Raw genomic sequence first — 21,995 nt, forward strand, 5'->3', positions numbered from 1 at the left:
TAAGTGTGAACTGAATATAATGTTTTCGAACACTTAATTGCATGTTACTGACAATTGAATAAAATGTATTACAGTTTAAATTTATATTAAATGCAGTTGAAGATTTTTAATGTCTATATAGTTGGTATTTTTTATTTCATTTTTAGTTTTAGTTATTCAGTCACACTTTAGATTAGGGTCAAATTCTCACTATTAACTAATTATTAACTACGACTTTTTCTTCAATAAACTCCTAATTACTGCTTATTAATAATTAGCACGGTAGTTGTTAAGTTTAGGTATTGGGTAGGATTAAGGGATGTACAAATGGTCATGCAGAATAAGGCATTAATATGTGCTTTATAAGTAGTAATAAATAGCCAATATCCTAGTAATATGCAGGCTAATAAGCAACTAGTTAATAGTGAGACTTGGACCTAAACTAAAGTGTTAACAGTTATTTTAGTACATAAACTTAAACTAAATGAGAATGTAAATCCTTTGGCAACAAGCTGAAATAAAATAATATATATATATATATAAATATAATTATTAGTAGTATTATCATTTCATTTATTTTTCAGTTAACATTTATTTTATTTCAAGTAATGAAAATTGGAAAGTTTTATGGTTTTATTTTTAGTGAACTATAATAACCCAGCAGTAAACAATGACTCATCAATATTTTGGGGCCATTTTCCCAGAAGAGAAGAGCACTTATGTATGAAAAAAGCTATTGTTTGCAATGTTTACTAGACCTGAAATGTATCAGAGATCAGTGTTTAAAGGGGTCATATAATGCCATTTTTGTACAAGCTAGTATGATTCTTTAGGGTCTAAATTAAAAGTTTGTAATATACTTTAATTAAAAATTCTCATTAGTATTGTAAGAAAACACTTATTTTACCCGGTCAAAAACAGCTCTGTTTTCAGAACGCCGTTTCAGTGTATATGACTTTAAATGATAATGAGCTTTGCTGACTCCGCCTCTCTGTTCTGTGCGTACACGTTTGTAACACAATAACCATAACGCGTTGTTCAGTATAAACGTGGGATTATGAATTATATTGAGAACATCATACATAGAAAACATGCCGTAATGTACCCTGAGTGTAAACCTTACCCGCATTCATTGTGAAGCGTGCAGCTAGCGATTTGCAAAGATTAATATAAATATTAATATAAAGTTTAATAAAACGTTACACTCACTTCAGTTCTTCTGAAGGTTCAGCAGGAACACGAATAGCTGGAACCGATCCTTTTTTTTATGAGCAGCTTCTTAGCAAAACCAGCTTATCCTCGTTTATAAAGCAGTCTGCTGAGAAATGATTCGCGCAAACATGAGAGCATTGACGTTGCTCGTTGGGAATATTCCCTTCGAAAACAAACTCAGCCACTGCGTCTTCAGCGGTTCGGATTTAGGAACATTATAATGACTGTGTTCGTTATTACACCCAAGAACAGAACACCACAATCGCTTAGACGCCATTCTGCTCATAGACAGTGCTCCAGCATATCAACAATGACCGCGCCGGTCCGCGCCGCGCAGACTATGATTGACAGCTCTCACGAGCGAGGGCGGGTCTGTGTTGAAACGATGCTGTCAATCAACAATCGTGGGAGGGGCTTCCGAGCGTGTGACGTCACAAAATCGAACGGCTTAATTTGAGGCGGGAAAACATAAGGAGATTAAAACAAAAACACTGGATGGATTTTTATCATTTTATGATGGTTGTGTACAGGCACTGCCAACACACATTTCAGTACAATCAACTTGTAAAAGTGCATGTACCATTATATGACCCCTTTAAAGAGTCTTTAAACGCAATGATCAATCCAACAATAGGCTCAATTGTCTTATTTTTGCGCATCACAGGTGGAACCGCATCGTCGAGCTGGTCGAGCAGAAGAAAGATCACCTGGACTCGATCCTGCGCATCCAGAACTACTTGCTGGAATGTACGGAAATCAAGTCCCAGATTCAGGACAAGCGGAAAGCCATAGATGCCACGCAGTATGTGGGCAGTGACCTGGGCAGCGTCCTGGCCCTGCAGAGGCGTCTCTCCACCATGGAGGGAGCTCTGGCCGTTCTCGAACCTAAGCTCCTTCACCTTCAGGAGGACGCGGAAGAGCTCGCCACGTCACATCCTGACAAGGCCGTGGAAATCCTGGTTCCCTTCGAGGGCATCAGCGTGGAGTGGGAGGAACTAAAGCGTACATTGCAAGGCTGTGAGGACTCTTTAACCGTCGCTGGTCGATTGCAACAGTTCATCCAAGACTTGGATTCTTTTCTCACCTGGCTGGTTCAGACTCAGACATCGGCTGCTTCCGATGAGCTTCCCAATGTTTTAGAGGACGCGGAACGGCTGATAAACCAACACGCCGCGCTGAAGGAGGAGATCGGAAGGTACGAGGAGGACTACGAGCGCCTCCAGTCTGTGAATGAGCTCTTGGAGTCCGAGGAAGCGCCGTTGCCTCATGGTGCTCTGCAGCAGTGGCTCCACAAGCTGGATGTGGGCTGGAATAAACTTCTGGAGATGTGGGAGAGCAGGAGGGAGGTGCTGGTGCAAGCTCACATCTTCCATCTCTTCCTGAGGGATGTCAAGCAGGCTGAAGCTTTCCTCAATAACCAGGTGAAGCCCCTCACACCTCTTTATATTAGTCATTTTGGTAACAATTTACTTGAAGGGGTGTGCATAAGACTAACATGACACCTTCATAATCATGACATGACACATGTTATGAATATGAAGGAAGTTTTATGCATGTTTGTGACAACTGTCATTAAGTGTCATTCGCTCAATTATGACATTTTTTATGCAAATATGACATTGTTTGAGATGTCTTTGTTATGACACCTTGACATAAACCAATACATCATAACCTGTCAGTGTCTTTGTCATGACAACTTGACACTACTAAGACAACACAACCTGTCATAAACATGACATAGCAGATTAATTATCAAACTTAAGAAACCACTTAGCTTTATTGGTTAACATTACAGGTTAACATTACATTAAACTGTCAGGTGGTTGGTTTTGACATTGGCTGTCATGAAGCCATTATAACTGTTTAATGACAAGTTCAATTTGTACCACTGTAGTTGAGGTCACGAAAAATATTCATGACACAGTTATAATGGCCTTATGACAGCCAATGTCAAAACCAACCACATGACAGTTTAACTTTAATGTCAAGTTGTCATGACAAAGACACTGACAGGTTATGATGTTATGGTTTATGTCAAGGTGTCATAACAAAGACATCTCAAACAATGTCATATTTACATTCAAAATGTCATTATTGAGCGAAAGACACTTAATGACAGTTGTCATAAACATGCATAAACCCTACTTCATATTCATGACATATGTCATGTCATGGTTATGAAGGTGTCATGTCAGTCTTATGTACACCCCTTCAAGTAAAGTGTTACCGTTATTTTTAAGAGTTTGCTCTTGCATAGGTCTCATATTCCCTTCATAACACACTTTTTTTTGGAAATCATGATAAAATATTTTTTAACAGGATTCTTTGATAGTTGAAAAGAGCATTTATTTGAAATAGGCAAGGCAAGTTTATTTATATAGCACATTTCATACACAATGGTAATTCAAAGTGCTTTACATAGAAGAAATTAAAATAATCAAAAGAATTAAGAATAATTAAAACAGTTTAGAATGAAAAATAAAATACAGTACAAACAGTCGATCAGTTTAATGTGTACTTGCTGAATAAATGTCTTAATTTCTTTTCTTTTTTTAAATCATAATGACCTCTTTTGAATTGTACTGTATTACAGTTTCTACAAAATTATTAAGTGGTAAAAACACTGATAATAGTAGTTGAGCAGCAAATCATCATATTAGAATGATTTCTGAACGATCATGTGACTCTAGCTATGTTTCCATCCACACGTTTTTATCCGCATTAGGTGATATCGAATGAAAAATGCCTTATGGAAACAGTAAAATTCGATTGAATTTCATGAATATCGACTCAAATGAAATATGATCGGTCTCATCGGATTTTATCTTGATCGATATACGGCTTATGCGATAAACGTGGATGGAAACGTTATTATGGCGCGATCCATTTTGCCTAGTAAAACTTTGTTCGCAAATGTTGGCTTGAATGTTGTGCAATTCGGTGAGAAAATGAATGGAAACACCTTAACATGTCTCAAATCAATTTGATATACCAATTTGATCGCAAAACAGCATGTGACGTCATTACGCAAAGGTTTTTATCCGCTTTAAAGCCGATGGATGGAAACACACTTTCACCAGCTTTATTCGCATGAGGTTTTTTACCGAACTTCAGATAATTCGATTGACAAGTGGATGGAGACATGGATATTGAAGACTGGAGTAATGATGCTGAAAATTCAGATTTGATCACAGAAAAAAAATACATTAAAATAGGAAATGGTTATTTTAATTTGTAATAAAATCCATTACTCAGTATTACTGTTTCTCTATTTTTGACCAAAGTAATGATGCTGAAAATTAATTTGTAATAAAATCCATTACTCAGTATTACTGTTTCTCTATTTTTGACCAAAGTAATGATGCTGAAAATTCAGATTTGATCACAGAAAAAAAATACATTAAAATAGGAAATGGTTATTTTAATTTATAATAAAATCCATTACTCAGTATTACTGTTTCTCTATTTTTGACCAAATAAATGCAACCTTGGTGAGCAGAAGACACTTCTTTCAAAAACATCTTAAAAATCTGAATTATTCCAAACTTTTAAACAAATGGCTAGAAAAGTGACAGGACAGATGAGAGTTTAGATTTTTATAAATAGTTACATTTAATTTCCAGATTTGTCTCAAAATTAAAAATATTTATTAAAATAATGGTTCAGATTTGAAAGAATCTAATTAGAAATGTTTAGGATCATATTGAAGATACTTACTTTTAACTACAGAATTTGGTATCTTGGCAAATCCGAGCACAGTTTGCGATCACAGCATAGCAAGTTTGAATAACGCCGTGTGTGCTTCGTGTAAACCAGTTCACCCTCGGACATGAGGGAAAACTGAGGGAAAAGTCAAATGCAAATAAGGAAGAATGTGAAATGCATGATAAATTGGAAATAAAATCATTGAAAAAGTTTGCATTTGATCTCCTTTAGATCTCATAAGAAACAATTGATACAATAAAGGACTTCATGTATGACTTAAGCTGACAATTAGGAGACTAGAATTGATCTGACTGATTTTTTTGGGGTCACATTTGTAAATGTCAGGGGCATCAGGGCAGTTTAAGGTCATTGCTCAGTTCTTATTCTGAGACATTTGCTGCTTTTATGTTAGGTCATCACTTCATAAAAATATCTTAAATGCAGTTTAAATGTCAGAGGACATGTATTTCCTCACCCTGTCTGAGTGTATGTTAGAAGCTGTGTCTATTCTGGTTTTCTAAAAGCCCAGAGTCGCTTTCTGATGCCTGCGGGCACAGAGTAAGAGCCCTCTGAATCACACTTTAATACATGTCATCGAGCATGAACGGGTTTGTGCTAAACACACATGGCAGTGACATTCATTAGCCTCTTTTCTTTTCCTCAAGAATGTTTGAGCTTCACCTTTCTGCGCGAGAACATTGTAAGAACAACTAAACAGTTGGCAGTTATGGTTTTAAGACCATCATCATCAATATTGTTTTGCTTCATTCACAAAATAGTACCATAATGGTCTTAAATAATATTACATTTAAGTGATACAAGGTATTTTTCCTGTTTTTGGAAGCAGTGGAATGAAAGCTTGTACGTTTAAAAAAAAAAATGTGTCTGTTGTTTGTAAAATTATATTTGTGTGTATTTTCTTCTTTTTTTTTTATATGGACCCATGGGTCTGAAATAAAGAATAATAATAATAATAATTTAATAGCTGAAATAGATGATTATATTATAAAAGGTATTTGTAAGAAAAATTTATTTAAATAGTATTTAAATTATAATAATATTTCACAAAATTGATCACATTAATACAGCCTTGGTGAGCAGAAGAGACTTCTTTTAAAAACAAATTTTTTTTAATTTATTTTTTATTATACCAAACTTTTGACCGGTAGTGTATATTAAACAAATTACAAAAAAAAAAAAAAAAGACAGGTAAAATATAGTTAAATACAGTTATATTTAATATATAGTTATGGTAACTCTTTAGTTTAGAGATACAGTTCTCACTATTAAACTAGTTTTTTATTAGCATGCATATATGATATTGGCTGTTTATTAGTACTAATAAAGCACATATTAATGCCTTATTCTGCATGACCTTATTCTACATTCCTTAATCCTACCCCAATTCCTAAACTTAACAACTACATTAATAAGCAGTAAATTAGGGAGATTATTGAGGTCCTGGGTAATAGTGAGTTAATAGTGAGAATTGGACCCTAAACTAAAGTGTGACCATAGTAATATTTAATTACCAGCTTTGTTTTAAATGCATCTTCAATCTGTAAAATTGACAGAGTTAGAACACATTCGTAGAGTCATCAAGTTATGTTTCCACCCACCTATTTTTATGCACATTTTGGAATATCGCATTAAAAAAAAACACTGGATGGAAATGCTAAGTTGTGCATAAATTCTAAAAACGTGCATCAAAAACGCTTGTGCTCAATTAAGGCGGATATATTTTTTATCCTTTTAGAAGACGTTGATAAAATATGAAGAATATATTCCTCAATGCGCAACAAAAAACTTGCGTGACTTTTCCTCAACATGGGATGTAATTGGATAACTGGACTGACCAGTGGACCAACTGCATCGTACAGCATCTCAAATGTTGTTTTGGTCATTCTGAAATGCCTGAGCCAAAATCTGTCCTCAAAATGATTTGGTGTAATGACCTTCCAGAACTGTCTCACACGATTGCGTTCACGAACATCAGGCATCTGAACACAAGATAACATGACAGCGTTTATCGCATTTCGTCTGTGCGCGCCGAGATGCAAGTCATTTATGATGTAGGAAAAAAGAGCGATACTTTCTCACCCGATTGCAGCAATTTCCCTTTTTATTACAGAGATTTTGTGCCAATTTCCCAGGAAGTGACGATTTTTGTTCTCTTGAACGCATGGAATGGAAACACTGCTTTATTCGCAAATGTTTTATGAAATGTTTTGCACATAAGTTCAATTCGCAGCCTAGGATGGAAACATAGCTACTGAAAGGGTTAGTTCGGGCTTGGGACGACATGAGGGGGAGTCATTAATGACATCATTTTCATTTTTGGGTGAACTAACCCTTGAAGGATATTGGAGCATAGATATTTTTTCAAAGAGTTTATTATTGCGCTACCACCAACAGTTTGCCATTTGCCATGATTATGGATTTGCTTTTAGTGTAATTGATCTGGCCTCATTTTTAATGCCTTCTGTGTATTTGAGCCTATGCTTCTCTCCTCTCCTCAGGAGTCAGCGTTGGCCCATGTGGAGCTTCCCACCACAGTGGAGACCGTGGAGGCAGCCATCAAAAAGCACAAGGACTTTACCACCACCATGGAGCTCAACCTGCACCGCATTAAAGCTGTCATAGAGGCGGGAGAGAGCCTCATCAGTCAGAACAACATCTACTCAGAGCGCATTAGAGAGAGAGTGGATCTACTCTCTAACAGGTAAAATTTAAAGCCCTATAATGATATTTAAAGGGATAGTTCACCCAAAAATGAAAATTAGCCCATGATTTACACACCCTCAAGTCATCCTAGGTGTATATGACTTCTTCTTTCAGACGAATACAATCGGAGTTTATTAAAACATTTCCTGGCTCTTCCAAGCTTTATAATGGCAGTGAATTGCTGTTTCTGTTTTGAAGTCCATAAAAGTGCATCTATCCATGATAAAAGTTCTCCACACGGCTCCGGGGGGTTAATAAAGGCCTTCTGAAGCGAAGCGATGTGATTGTGAGAGAAAATATCCATATTTTAAACTTAATAAAGTAAAATAACTAGCTTCCGGTCAAACGAACATACGGATTCGACTTAAGTCTAAGCGCAACTTATGCGAGTAATGCAACGGACTGCTGATTTTTATGCTATAGCTACGCATTTTTTAATATAACTCAGATTGTATTCGTCTGAAAGAAGAAGTCATATACACCTAGGATGACTTGAGGGTGAGTAAATCAAGGGTTAATTTTCATTTTTGGGTGAACTATCCCTTTGAGCCTGTAAAGCTGGATCATTCTCAGGAAACAGTGCGATTTGTAGCTGTATATTCCAGGATTTTATTTGGCGGAAAAAACGGCTTTATCAAGTACATTAACCTCCAATATTAGAATTAGTGGTCAACAAATATGTTTTTCAATGGCCGAATCTTTAACTATTACCGCAATCCTAAATCTGTGGTTATAGCCTTACAAAGTAACAAAAGTTATTAGTTACCAAGTATAAGCATATGTATTAATAATCCATGACATTTCTATTTCAAAAGATATGTCAACCCTGTTACATTTAAATGTTTTGGGGTTAAACGGCCCTTGTGAAAAAGAAGTGTGCTTAATTATATTGAATGTGCTCTTGTAGTTTTTAAAAGCTGTACTTGCAGATACTATAATGTTAATTAAATAAAAGGCCACTTTAGTGCACTTAAAAGGAGTCCACTTTCATGACTCTTTAACACTTTTAAGTACACCTTTTAAAAGTGCACTTTGTAATAATGTCAAATTAAACGTTTTTCTTTAAAGTACATGTCTGAAAACATTCACATTCAATTTCTTTTTTTATTCTAATCTAAATTTAGATTTTTTTTATTAAAATGAAATGGTGATGAGTGAGAAAAAATGGTGGAATTTTCAAATTTGGTAAAACCTTTATGTATAATGCATTCTAAAAGTATTTTTTATGCATTTATTATGCCTTGTAATGCACCTTATTATGCATTGTATGGTTTAATGAATAATTGTTATCACATTTATAGTACATTATAATACACCTTTAGAAAGTATAATGCATTAAAACATGACAAACAACCAATTTCAGATTTAACAAGGAATCTGTGCTGTATACAGTATTATAATGCATTTTAACTTTGGTTAAAATTATTTATAAAAAGATGTAATGCATTATTAAAGGTATTAATAATGCAAAAATCCCCCCCCCCCCCCCCCAAAAAAATATTTTAACTGACATATAAAAACATTGTTCTCTGACTTTATCAAATATGATAACCAAGCTTAGTATACAGTTAATTATGTATGTTATTATGTTAATTTTCTGTAGTAGTCATAGGGTCATAAATGATTCAGGAATGGCACCATTTCTTAAAAAAATGACCTAGTTGTTGTATTGTGTTCAACTGTTTTTCATTCTTCTTTATATCAAAACCTCTATTCTGTGATCACTTAGCATTTGTAAGACAAATGTGTTGCACTTTCATTGTAAAAGCAGTGCTGTTGTTCTTCTAAGACGACCTCCCACCTGACACTGTATCTGCCCTCCGTTATAGAACGGGCACCTGCTCCTATAGACAGCGTTGAATTTAAAATGTGTTTTTCCATAGAGGCATAACAAAGGAACTCGCTGAGAATCCACAGTCACTGATCTGAATGCAGTCTCAGTGAAGAGCGTGAAATTGGATTTCGAAGCGCATTTGTGTGTGGAATCTGTTATGGCACTGTTTTAAACAGAGACTCCACTAAAAAAAAAAACACTGTTGCGATGAATTGATAATAGTTTATTATTCTTTTAGCGCAAATAATACAAGAGTTTCTGTATTTGTGTGTTCCTCACAGAGGGAACCAGAACCGTGAACACGCTCAGCAGTGGCTTCATAAACTCAATGACCAGTGGGAGCTCCAGAGGTTTCTACAAGACTGCCATGAGGTAGGACGAGTGCCAACTGAGCACAAACAATAAAAACTGTGCCATACTTTGTCTTTGGAAAATGTGTGAAGCTTGTGTGAGATATGATTTTTGAACCAAAAGATGTTTGCCTCTGTAAGTGAATGATCAGTTTGCACAGATGCATGTGTTGGTACACCACAGTGCAGGTTTTTGTAGCGGAGATAGAAATATATTGCTATAACAGAGTGTCCTAACCAAATGTGATGTGATAGTGATATGTTTTGGGGCGTTTTCCCCCTAACTGGTCAATATAGTCAAGCCACATGACATTTTATTGTTCACTGGGTTTTAACTACTTTGGTGTCAATCTGTGTAATCCCGCCCACAGTGAAATTTCATTGGTCGAAAATCCTGCTCCATATGTTTGCATATTAAGCATCAGATATATTTGATTGACTGTGATTGACACAGACTTCAGCGTGGACAAATTGTCAAGTTGCTGAAAAAGAAGTGTGCTTAATTCTATTGAGTGTGCACTTGGAGTGTGTTTAAAATCTGAAAAGAATATTAAAAAAACGCTTTCATGACTGTTTCTTAACACATTTATGTACACTTTTAAAAAGTGCACTTTGTAATAATGTCAGATAAAAACGTTTTACTTTAAAATACATTTTATAACATTGTTTGTAGTGTACATATTTTTAATTGTAGTGTACATATTTTTAATAAGTACACTTATTTGGATGTGCTGACTAACACACTAAGGCACATGTAAAGTACTGGATCACTTTAACGGTATTGTTTCATATTACATTTCAAATGTATATATTTTAAAAGTGTAACTTCATCATTACAAGTGTAATTAATCACATATATATATTTTTATATGCGTATGAATCACGACACAAGTTTCAATATAAATGGCAAAGTATATTTTAGTTTTTATATCATAAATTCTTGTGAGAACATTCATCTTATTTCAAAGACAATAGAAGTAAATATGAAATGGCATATGTGTACTTATAGACATACACTTACATATGTACTTAAGTCATGTGCTGTTTTACAAAATAATAATAATAATAAATAAATACATTTCTTCGCCAACTGTTTACATTCACTGAAGACATAACTGAGCGCGTTTACATGAATACCTGGCATCTTGACATATTTTTGTGTGTATTTCATTCAATTAATAGCACAGCCCTAACGAGTGGCATCTTGTTTGTGTCTTTGAATGATTCTGAATAGCTGAGCATTGTGGGTAAATGCTGTGTGAAAGCAGTTGTACAGTAGGAGGCTCCCGGTGTGGCCCAAACCTGCAGGTTTATTTGGGCTTTGCTTGTTCTTCCCTTCTCACGTTCAATTATTTAGCTGGTCTTTCAGTGGAGAGAGAGAGAGAACTTCACCAGTGTGTGGGTGAGTGTGTGTGTTTGTGTTCACTGCAGGGATGAGGACGGATCTCTGCCTTCACTAAGAGCCGTCAAACACGTGTGGAGACTGAGAACAGCATGATCAGAGTGCATTGAATCAGTTTCTCTAATCCACTGTGGAAATACATCCAGTATATGCAATGCCATATTGTTTATGGACAGCATAGTGTCATCTTCTGTGTGCATGGAAAACCTGAATAACCAAATGCTTGCTAAAATCGTATACGACCAGAGCATATGCTATTGAATATTGTAATGCATTTTTTTCTGATATCCCCATCAAAATCAATGGATTTGTAGCATTCTCTGATTCTTTGTAAATACTAGTGTAAATGAGCCCTGAAACATGCAACGTAGCAAGATCGTGTGACCGTTTGTTTCCTGGATAACAGCATACTGTTTGAAACGTGTATCTTTGCATAATATATATCATATAGTAGGCAGTATCCTGCATATTATGCATTAAACGCTTTGAACATTATGGCAGATTTTGGCTATGCTGGGTATCAACTGGGTACGCATACTACTAGAGTCTATGCAGTAATACACTGAATATGATTTTTTTTTTTTTAAATAGTATCTGAAACAGAACATGCTATGCAACGGTGAGCATTTTAAACAGGACTACATTGTTTTCTTGTAACCAGACTGCACTGCATGTTTAATTGAGCAAGTGGCATCTAGATATAAAACTGTTGTTTTGCATTATTAATCCAGTTTTGTGTAACAACGTCTTTAATCCTTTGCAGTCCAATCAAAATATTAATTTTAAAAAGTCACAATATCACAGCTGGCATGATGTAATTTTGCTGGCCAACCTAGAAATTAGCACCAGCCTCGTTCCCTCGACTGAAACGCTGTAGGATCTTTCCATTGGCTTTTGAATTATTGAAGAAAATAAGCTCTGTGTCAAACAAAAAAGTTATGATTCTTACATGTTTTGTTCATTATGATAATCTTCACAAACACTTTTATGAATTTTTGAGGCTTAAATACAATCACTAGAAGTAAAAAGCTAAACGTAGGCTATAAACGAACTATACCACAACTTCTAAACTTTTGTCAGCTCTTTTAGTCTTTATTCAGAAAACATTTTCCCTGAAAGTTCACATCGAGGCTGTAAATGCGGACTAGTTGATGAGTTTACCTGTTCGGCTGATGGCTTTTAATGTCTCAGACAACATCTGTAGTTCCACTTTGTTGAGCAACAAAGTTGTTTAAATGTGCTATATAAATAAATAAAAGTTGACGTTGAAAATTGATTTAGCCACTTGTTAGCAACCGCTTTTTACAAGACAAAAAATTCAAAAGGGGCTACAACTGATGAAAATATCTTAAATGTGTGTTCACCACAGACCTTATTTCAGGCATTTAACTAAAAACCCTTTAAAAAACCCCATTGATTTCAGGAAAATGGAAACTAGTTTCCAGGTTTTGGTCTACAAAATATGTCTTCAGCATTTCATACACTCCAAATATGTGCATACTGTGCAATATACTAGTATGATTGAATGCTATTATAAACAGCTTATGTGACACTTTTCTCTTATTGGATGTCTGTTGTTGTTCCTTAGTCTGATCTGAAGTATCACATTATTGTCTTTGGTAGTTTAAATGTCTCTGTGGTGTTGGTGTTGTTGGTGGTGGAGGTGTAGTTAACCATCAGTTTTCTGGATAATTAATTCTCGTGTCCCTGAATGGTCATTCGCTCTTCCTTGGATCTATTGCTTCTTTCCCTCCAGGGTCTCTTTGAGGAATAACCATGATTGACCTAAATGTCTTTATGGGTGAGAGCTCCGGGTGCCCCGTGAGGGCAGAGGTCACTGTAGTGTTTAGTAGGGACTAGAGAGAGGTTAAAAGCACAGTTACTTCTAAAGTATGTATGATTTTAAACCTGTCATCTACCAGCTAGAAAAAAATCAATTGAAAAGTTACATGGATGTTAAAGGTTCTTCGTGGAAACATAGGCCCCATTTACACTGCATGGTTCAAGTGACCCAAATCCGATTTTTTCCTCTCATGTGGCACAGATCGGATATGACCCATGAACGTGTAAGCAGGAAAAAAACGCATGGATTCTGATTTTCTCAGATCGGATTCAGGCCTCACTCATATGTGGTAATAAATCGGATATGAATCGGATACGTGCATTTGCGTGTGCCATGTGAGCAGACAAATCGGATATTCCCCAGTAAATGCGAGTCGTGCGTCATTAAAAAAGTGACGTCAACTCAGGTGGACACCACCAACTGAGATCACATGACTTATTATAGGCGCGATCGAGGACGAAGGATACACACAGTGGAGCAATGCGGAGGTTTCATGTCTTTTGAGTGTTTGGGGCGAAGAGACAGTGACAGTGCAAGCAAAAATGCAGAGTTATTACAGAAATAAATCCGTGTTTGAAAACATTTCACGAGATATGGGGAGGCACGGTTTTAAGCACTCGTGGCTACAGTGCCACCGTAAGATAAAAAGCTTAATGACCCTCATCCGGAATGCAGAATCCCTGACAACATTCAAAAGACAACTGAAAACTCATCTCTTCCGGGAGCACTTAACTTAAAAAAAAAAAAAAAAAAAAAAAAAAAAAATCCTTTCCTCTAAATCCTCGCTTGCCTGCCTTATGCTACTCCGAGCTATGGCTGAACTTTGTATTTTGAGCACTTCTTGCGTTGCTTTTGCCTCTTCACGATGACTCGCTTGGTTTAGTCCTCAGTTGTAAGTCGCTTTGGATAAAAGCGTCTGCTAAATGACTAAATGTAAATGTAAATGTAAATGTAATGTAAATGTAATGACTTTTAAAAATATTGTGGAAAGCAAAACACTGGATAATTTTATTCGCATCTGCATCCATTGTATTTTGTGCTGTTTTACTTCCTTTTCCGGGTCAGAACGTCTACATTTGGTAGTTCCAGCAGTGTATAGTGTAAATGCAAAAATCGGATACGGGTCACTTTTAAAAGATGATGTAAGCGGGTCGTCCAAAAAATCGGATATAGTCAGAAAATCGGATTTGGGCATCAAGACCTGCAGTGTAAAAGATGAAACCTTTGCATTCCACAAAAGGTTCTTTATCGTGGAAAACTGTTCTTTAGATTATTGAAATGTTCCTCACACTGTTAAAAATGCTTCTTTTAAAAGCTGGTTACTTTGGGGAACCAAAAATGGTTCTTCTATGGCATCACTACGAAAATCCCCTTTTGCAACCTCTGTCAGATTATGAGCTTTTGCCACTCGCTCCCTTATTTTTTGACCTCTGTTTCTGTTTCTCTCCCTTTCGATCAATCGTTCGTATTCGCTTCCCTGCCCGCTTAAAGAGCCTGATGTTGTCCTTGTGACGCTTAGAACTACGTAGGCTCCCTTTCTCTCTCTCTTTCCCACTATGTGATTCTCTCCCCCTCCCTCGTCGTCTCTCTTCCTCTCTTTCCGTCTATCTGTCTCTCCGTATGCTTTTCTCTCATCGTGGATGCTGCAGCGGGAGAAATTGGGTCTTTCAAGCACCTCAGTATTGAGTCAAGCTTATATTACAAAACAGGAGGAGGAGAGAAAAGAGGGCAGCACGGACTGAAAGAAGACAATATGCATTTGTTTGAGATGCAAGGCGCTGCACAAGCGGGGTGAAGAGTGTGTCTGGGTCGCTCCGAGAAGGGGAGGGGAAACGCTCCCCTCGTCCTCCCTCTTGACACTCTCCAACTCCCACACTCTCTCTCTCTCTCTCTCTCTCTCTCTCTCTCTCTCTCTCTCTCTCTCTCTCTCTCTCTGTCCGTGGCTAGCGTTTGTAACATCAATAATCACTTCTACTGGGCTCATTTCTCTCCTCGCTGTAACTCAGTCAGGCCTCTGCACGGGCTCAAGACTGCAAGTCATTTGTACCTTTTTTGGGATTCTCTTTGTTTTGTTTTACTAAGATGTAAACCACTTCTTGTGTTCGCTGGATTTAATACAGTCATTTGAGGATTTAGTTTGGTCCAGAAATAGTGCACGCTGAGTTGTCTGCACATGTCTTGAATATTTCATCCAGCACAGTTTGTGGACTGCTCGTGTGTGTTCTGTGAATAATGAACAATGTGGATTTGGGAACTTGACTGACAGATTCTCCACAGCCCGATTCAGGTGGTAATTATAACATGACATAATACTGTATCTCTAGTTCACGAATATTGTTCATGAACTTTTTTTCCAAAGCGTTATTTTTATATTGCAATTTTTAATATATATAGCGTTATGAAATATGTGAATAAGTGTATATTTTAGGTACTGTGACTTGTGATCATTTTGTTTTTCACTTTTTTAATAATCTTAGTTGTTGTTGTTGTTGTTTTGCAGTTCGCTTAAATAGTCCTGCAATTCATTTTTAGTACAAATATGATAATTCAATTTTGTTTAAAATAGTTTTAGATTTAGTTATGCATCTCACACAGCAGGACTGCTTGACATTTACTCGGGGAAATCAACTACTATTTAATGTAGTAAAAACATATATGATTTACTGTGGTTTGTACAGGAATGATAATGTGGTACGTTGTTTGGGATCACTTGTGCGTGAAACTTTGAGGATGCTTTTATTAGTATTTGTCAAATTAGTTTAACAGTGTTTTACTGGGTTACATTTTTTGTGTTGTTTTCTGTATGTTGTCATTTTAAAAATTATATGATCTGTGTGCTGATCATATACTGTGCATGTTTGCATTTCAATAAGGTCATTTCAATATATATACTGTGTATTTATTATAGAAGAGGTGTATTCGAGTTAGTATATGTCTGAAATCCATTTGTAATGTTTTTAAATAAATTGAATAGATGTGAAAAATGAGGATCAGATCATAAACCAGAGGATCACTTTTTTTATGAGTTATGATTGTGATTCCTAACATGATGTGTTTATGGTTTTGTGTGTTTCATAGATTGGTGATTGGGTGGCAGAGAAGATGCTAATGGCTCGCGACACTTCTCGCGACGAGACTCAGAAGCTTCATAAAAAGTGGCTGAAACATCAGACCTTCATGGCAGAACTGGCTCAGAACAAGGAGTGGCTGGACAAGATCGAGAAAGTAAGTTCGGCTCACAAGGTTTGAGCTATGCTCACTATCTTTGCTAATACTGTTAATATATATGTGCAGTCCTAAGCGCGAGTCTCAGGTTTCTATGTGAACTGGAGCTGCAGTGACACAATGACTTCACCAGTCAGTGATTGGCTCTTTTACTTAGAAGGCGGGACGTATTCTGTCATATTGCGTGTTGCAGTTTGTCCCATTAATAAGTAATGGGAATGAACCGTCTTTCTATATCTGTAGTCTTTGCTCATATCCCATTCTAGTCAACGACTGTGATACAGAGCCAGTAATCAGAGGCGGCATAGCATTTAGCAAGGGCAAATCCACTTAGTGTTATATTTAGTGGTACACACACACTTTGATTAGTAATTATTAGTCATTAGTTTGTATGGATATGGAGTATACACATTATGCCTTTAGATGCCAATAAATGTCCTAATCCAGCACTATTTGTGCTGCGGATTGTGAAGCTTTCAGATGGTAAAATGATATTATATTAATTATATTATATCTTCTATAACTGAAAGAGTGCATTTTGGATTGATGTGAAAAGCCCTGATGCTCGTAGTGCACTGATGTTTGATTGAAAGACTGATGTTGTTTAATCTGTCATTTATGCTGTTTTATTGACATTGAACAGCGTCTCAGCCTCCCCATCCTGAATGATCATGGGCATCTCACAAAATCATGAATCATTATATTCTGTGGTCAGCTGCAATAACAGAGGATGAGAGTCTTGTTGTTTGTTGTTGTTGAATATGGTTTGACAAGGTTGTGTGTGTTTGATGGATTCTGAATATGTCATGGTTTTCTGCACTAATGTATAACATGTGTTTTGGGGTCAGTGAGGGTGAGATACCAGAAATAATTCAGGAACCTTTACTCCTTTTAGTCTGCATAAATCTGTATGCATCGGACACAGATGATATGGGTGTGTGATGGGCTTGGTGACATTACAAAAAAAAAAAAAGTGTAATATATTTGAATTAGGGCTGTCAAACGATTAATCACGATTAATCGCATCCAAAATAAAAGTTTCTGTTTACATAATATATGTGTGTGTACTGTGTATAATTATTTTGTATATAAATGCACACATGTATATATTTAAGAAAAATATGTTATTTATATATAAAATGTTTATATTTATATAAAATATACATTATATATAGGCTACATTCAGTGTATATACATGCAAATATTTTTTAAATACACATGCATGTGTGAGTATTTATGTATTAAAAATAATTATACACAGTACACACACATATATTATGTAAACACAAACTTTTATTTTGGATGTGATTAATCGCGATTAATCGTTTGACAGCCCTAATTTGAATATTTGTGTATATGCTCTGAAATTGCTTAAAAGGCTCCTTTTTTTCTCAGAAACAGCCATTGAAGCAAAGTATTTGTGAATTTTAAATGTTTTACTGGAGTGACAACTGCATTTACAAAAATTACACGCAGCGTGTACGGAACCGAACCGAACAAGTTGTTAATGGTGTGTTTAAACGCACATCAGAGATTTGTCTCTCTTCTGCATGTGCGGGGAAATGTTCAAGCCTTGACTCATTCATGTTGCCAGATCTTGCTAGAAAATACAGCAAACAAGAACAAGCCCATAAAAAAAAACAATAAATCCAAGCGCTTTATATTGAAAACAAGACCAAAATGTCACTAGCTTGATCGCTTTGTGAACCAACCCCAAACAATAAGCCCAAAAATGTTAATAAAGCTGATATGCCAAAAAGCAGCCTTACGAACATACAGTAAACATCACATGACATCTCAGTAGACGTTGGTTAAATTAAAATCACAGAACATAACGAGTCTTTGGTCACTGCAATATTATTTAGTCAAAAATAGCAAAGATCTTTGCTACCATGCTGTCGATCATCGTAATTCAGGGAGTGAGTTGTGTTACGTACACACAAGGAATGATAATTTGGGGGATTCACTCCTGAAACCTTGCAGTGTGTACGTGGACTTTGATATAGATATTGCCAGTGAAATGATCAAGAATATGTTTTGTAGATATTTGATATTGCCCAGCCACAGTGTGTGATAGTATGTGAGGTTTGTGTGTGTGAAGATTTCTCTCTGTTCTGTCTTCTTGACCTAGTATTTCCTGTAGACAGCTGAACGCTGAGGCTCATTTCTCTGTCATATAACCTTAAACTAGTTACCAGGAATAGAAATATGTTGAACTGTGCTGCCTACATATTTATAAGAGCGCCCTGGATTCATGTACCACACTCTTATTTTCTGCTGAATCTGGCCTGTTTGGACAGGTTTACCTTGCTTTATCTGCTTTCTAAATGAATCACACATTCACAGTGTTCACACGTGTATTCTCAAACATCAAATTAATCTTTTGTTTGCGGTTATGAAAAGTGAAAAACTGTCCAAACTTGGTTGGTCCTATTGTTCAGCCAGAAGTGTTCATTTGCTCTGGTCATATCCAGTGTCATATTTGAACAATTCATGGCTACGCTTTAGCCAGAATAATTAAACATTACAAATTTACCAACATGTATAATATCGGATAAATTACCTTTGATATAAAATAAATTTGACCTAGCATTAAAATAAAAAAAACGTTTCTCATGTCCATCACACTGTATATGACAGGCTCTTTCTAAATATGTGGTCACATGACAAAAATGAAGTTTGCTCTGTTAAGGGAAACACAGCTTACCTCTCCTAAACCTATTGTATTGTACGACAGCATTTTTAGGCCCTTTTTTTTAGGACATCAATTGCAAAGCAAAACAACTGCTCAGTGCACTGAAAGGTAGCCCTGAAATGTCAAATGTTTTGAGCGTTACAGTTATCCCTACTTTCTCCAATTTAGTAATATTAAAATAACACATTAAATTAGAATATGGTCTACCATATCCTCATGGTGTTTGACATTCAGTTATGCAGAAATGTCAAATTCATGGTCGGTAATATGAATGCCTCTGAATTAGGATACTCAGAGAAGTGGCTTTGGTTGAGTCTCCATTATCTGCAATTCATTTCATATTCATACACAATTTTGAGTGATAGTGTGTATTTATCTGACCTTCACTTTAGGACAGTGTTCATTATCTTTGAGAAACTTCTTGAGGTTTTTATGAAATTGCTATTATGTTGGGAAAACTGTTTTTTTTTACAAAGAATGTGCGTATAAGAATAACTGTTATGAAAGGGATAGTTCACCCTAAAATGAAAGTCAAATCATTATTTACTCACCCTGGTGTTGTTCTAATGCCGTATGCCCTTCTTTCTTTAATGGACCTCAAAAGGAGACTTTTAAAAAAATGTCACACTCACGCCTGTACATATAATGGCAGTGAATAGCGACCAGCATCAAGCTTTTAAAAAAAGACACAAAAGTATCACAGTATGATCCCATGTGACACATGCCGTATATTCCAAGTGTTCTGGGGGTATACAATATTACATTTAATGTATTTAATAAAAATCCTGACCTTGGCCGTTGGTCTTCTGTGCCCGACTGCACCTTCATGAGACTATTAACGCGTTCATCACGATCGCCCAGAAAAAGCTTGTGAGAAATCAAGATTGACAAAAACACATGAAATACAATCCATGTACCTTCTTCTCTGAGGTGAATATATCCGTTGTGTTCGTCATAGTTATCGCGTTCACATCTGTGAACTGACACCAGTTCCGGTCCAGTGATATTTGACTCAGTGAAGAAAGTACACGGATACTTTTTTGAGGATTTCTAGGCGTTGCATTTCATGCTTTTGTTAAATCTTGATTTCTTACAACTTCTCACAACTTTTTCTGGGTGAGTCGGAGTGAACTGTGGCGCTAATAGAGTCTCACAAATGTGCAGTCGAGCACAGAAGACCAACGGCCAAAGTCAGGATTTTCATTAAATGATACATTCAATTTAATATCGTATACCACCAGAACACTTGGAATATACAGCATGTGTCGCATGGGATCATTCTGTAATAATTTTGTGTCTTTTTTTAAAAAGCTAAAAAAAAAAATCCTTTTGTGGTCCATAAAAGAAAGAAGGGCATACGGCATTAGACCAACACCAGGCGCCTTATGGGCTACCATAGATAGTTTCGTGACAGAGGTAGATAGAGTAAATGAGGACTTAAAGGTACAATATGTAAGAATTTTGTAATAAAATATCCAAAAATCACTTGCACAGTGTGATATATTTCCTGCAGTTGTGTACTCACAATATCCCAAAAGTCTCCAAAGATTTTTTATTTCAGAGAAATTCCAATTTTAAATAAGTGGCCGTCCCGGAAAAAAATGTCGCCTGTCAATGACGCAATATCCGGGCTATCCTCGGTTTCCGTTCATACTGCCATAGCCATGACGTAACCATGGCGACAGACGTGGACAACTGCGTAGTGCGTAACGTTTAGTGGCACGCGGTTCTTGTTTCTTTCAAACAGACCATGGCAAGCAGACTTTAGGACAAACTAGGAGAACTAAAATAAGGATCACGTGGCGTTTTTGAGATGCCGAGAGCTAGCGTCCGCGACTAACTTGGACTTGACAGAGCTTCACGAGTCACGACTTGACAGCTTTATTAGACAGGTGAGCAAATGTACATACCGGTAAAACAAATCAATGTTATATAACGTTAGCTGAACATGATGAAATGTTAGAATATGGTCAGTATGTTATTCTAATGTTGATCTAGCTTACTGCTAGTTTCGTATAGCAAACGAATTAACACGTAGTATAACATTATAACTTTCAACACCGTTTAAATGCCGTTTAGTGTGATAGTGTAACGTTAGACCAAGTGAAGCAGCGCTGCGTTACCTCACAAGTTTAATTCGTCTAATAAACTGACCTGTGTAAGTAAGGCCATCCTTAAAAATATTCTTGTTTGCCGTAACCCGACCGACCCTGTCAATTTAGGACCGACCCAATTTTTTTTTTTTTTTCCCTTTGAGTCCGACCGACTTGCCGGTTGTAAACTTGCATTAAGACCGACCAATTTTTTTTTTACTCTTCAAACAACTAATACAAATCCAATAAAATATCAATTATATTATAGTAAGTATTGTGAATATTGCATAGGCTACGTTTTTTCTTTTAAATAAAAACCCGTGGCGTCATCTATGATGATTATGTTTACACCATTGGTTTACGCATGTCACACTATGGTCTGTGCGTTCGCTTCGTTTCATTCACGGTCAATGGTTCGCGCTCGGTGATGATGGCTGCGGCGCGGCTGCTTGTGAAATACGTCTGTATGAGCCTACATTTAGGCGCTCATTATTCGAAATTCTTAATGGTCAAATAGGGAATAGATGTTAACGGCCTTTTCTCGGAGCGCGTCCAGCTCGTCACGGTATGGCCGCCGCGAACGTGCGTCACACAGCAACGGCAGGCTCTGACAAACAAACACACATAAGTGTGGGAAGCCAAACACACCGAAAGTGGGACGAAACGGCGCGGTGTGTTACAGAGTTCGCGCTGCGCTGACATGTAATCTGTGCGGCTCAATGGACCGAGACGCGCGAGCGCGACAGACTCGACAGCGCAGGAGAAGTGTTTGCTTGCGCGACCTAATCTCACCAGCGCCGCGCTGACCAATAAAACAGCACATCCCATACCGAAATGTACTAAATTGCACTAAAGAAAATCGACCATTCCATAATATGTCAGGACTACTTAATATAGTTTCTACAATGCGCCTAGCCATTTGACCTCACTGAT

General features: G+C 36.6%; 1 protein-coding gene across 8 annotated transcripts in view; it reads left to right on the forward strand.

The window, feature by feature from the left end:
• LOC130069951 (spectrin beta chain, non-erythrocytic 4-like) overlaps nucleotides 1-21,995 on the forward strand; it is a 99,923-nt gene that overhangs the window by 41,062 nt on the left and 36,866 nt on the right. For all 8 annotated transcript variants that reach the window (XR_008803819.1, XR_008803820.1, XR_008803821.1 and 5 more), the window contains exons 16-19: nucleotides 1,856-2,612; nucleotides 7,416-7,618; nucleotides 9,736-9,826; nucleotides 16,128-16,274. Coding sequence is in view for 5 of the 8 variants with exons in the window: in XM_056234154.1 (XP_056090129.1) it covers nucleotides 1,856-2,612; nucleotides 7,416-7,618; nucleotides 9,736-9,826; nucleotides 16,128-16,274 (1,198 nt within the window). In the remaining 3 variants the exon portion in view is untranslated. The remainder of the gene's footprint in view (nucleotides 1-1,855; nucleotides 2,613-7,415; nucleotides 7,619-9,735; nucleotides 9,827-16,127; nucleotides 16,275-21,995) is intronic.

This window comes from Rhinichthys klamathensis, unplaced genomic scaffold (genome assembly GCF_029890125.1).
Source record: "Rhinichthys klamathensis goyatoka isolate OS25496 unplaced genomic scaffold, OSU_Roscu_1.1 h1tg000391l_1, whole genome shotgun sequence".
Classification (NCBI taxonomy): domain Eukaryota; kingdom Metazoa; phylum Chordata; class Actinopteri; order Cypriniformes; family Leuciscidae; genus Rhinichthys; species Rhinichthys klamathensis.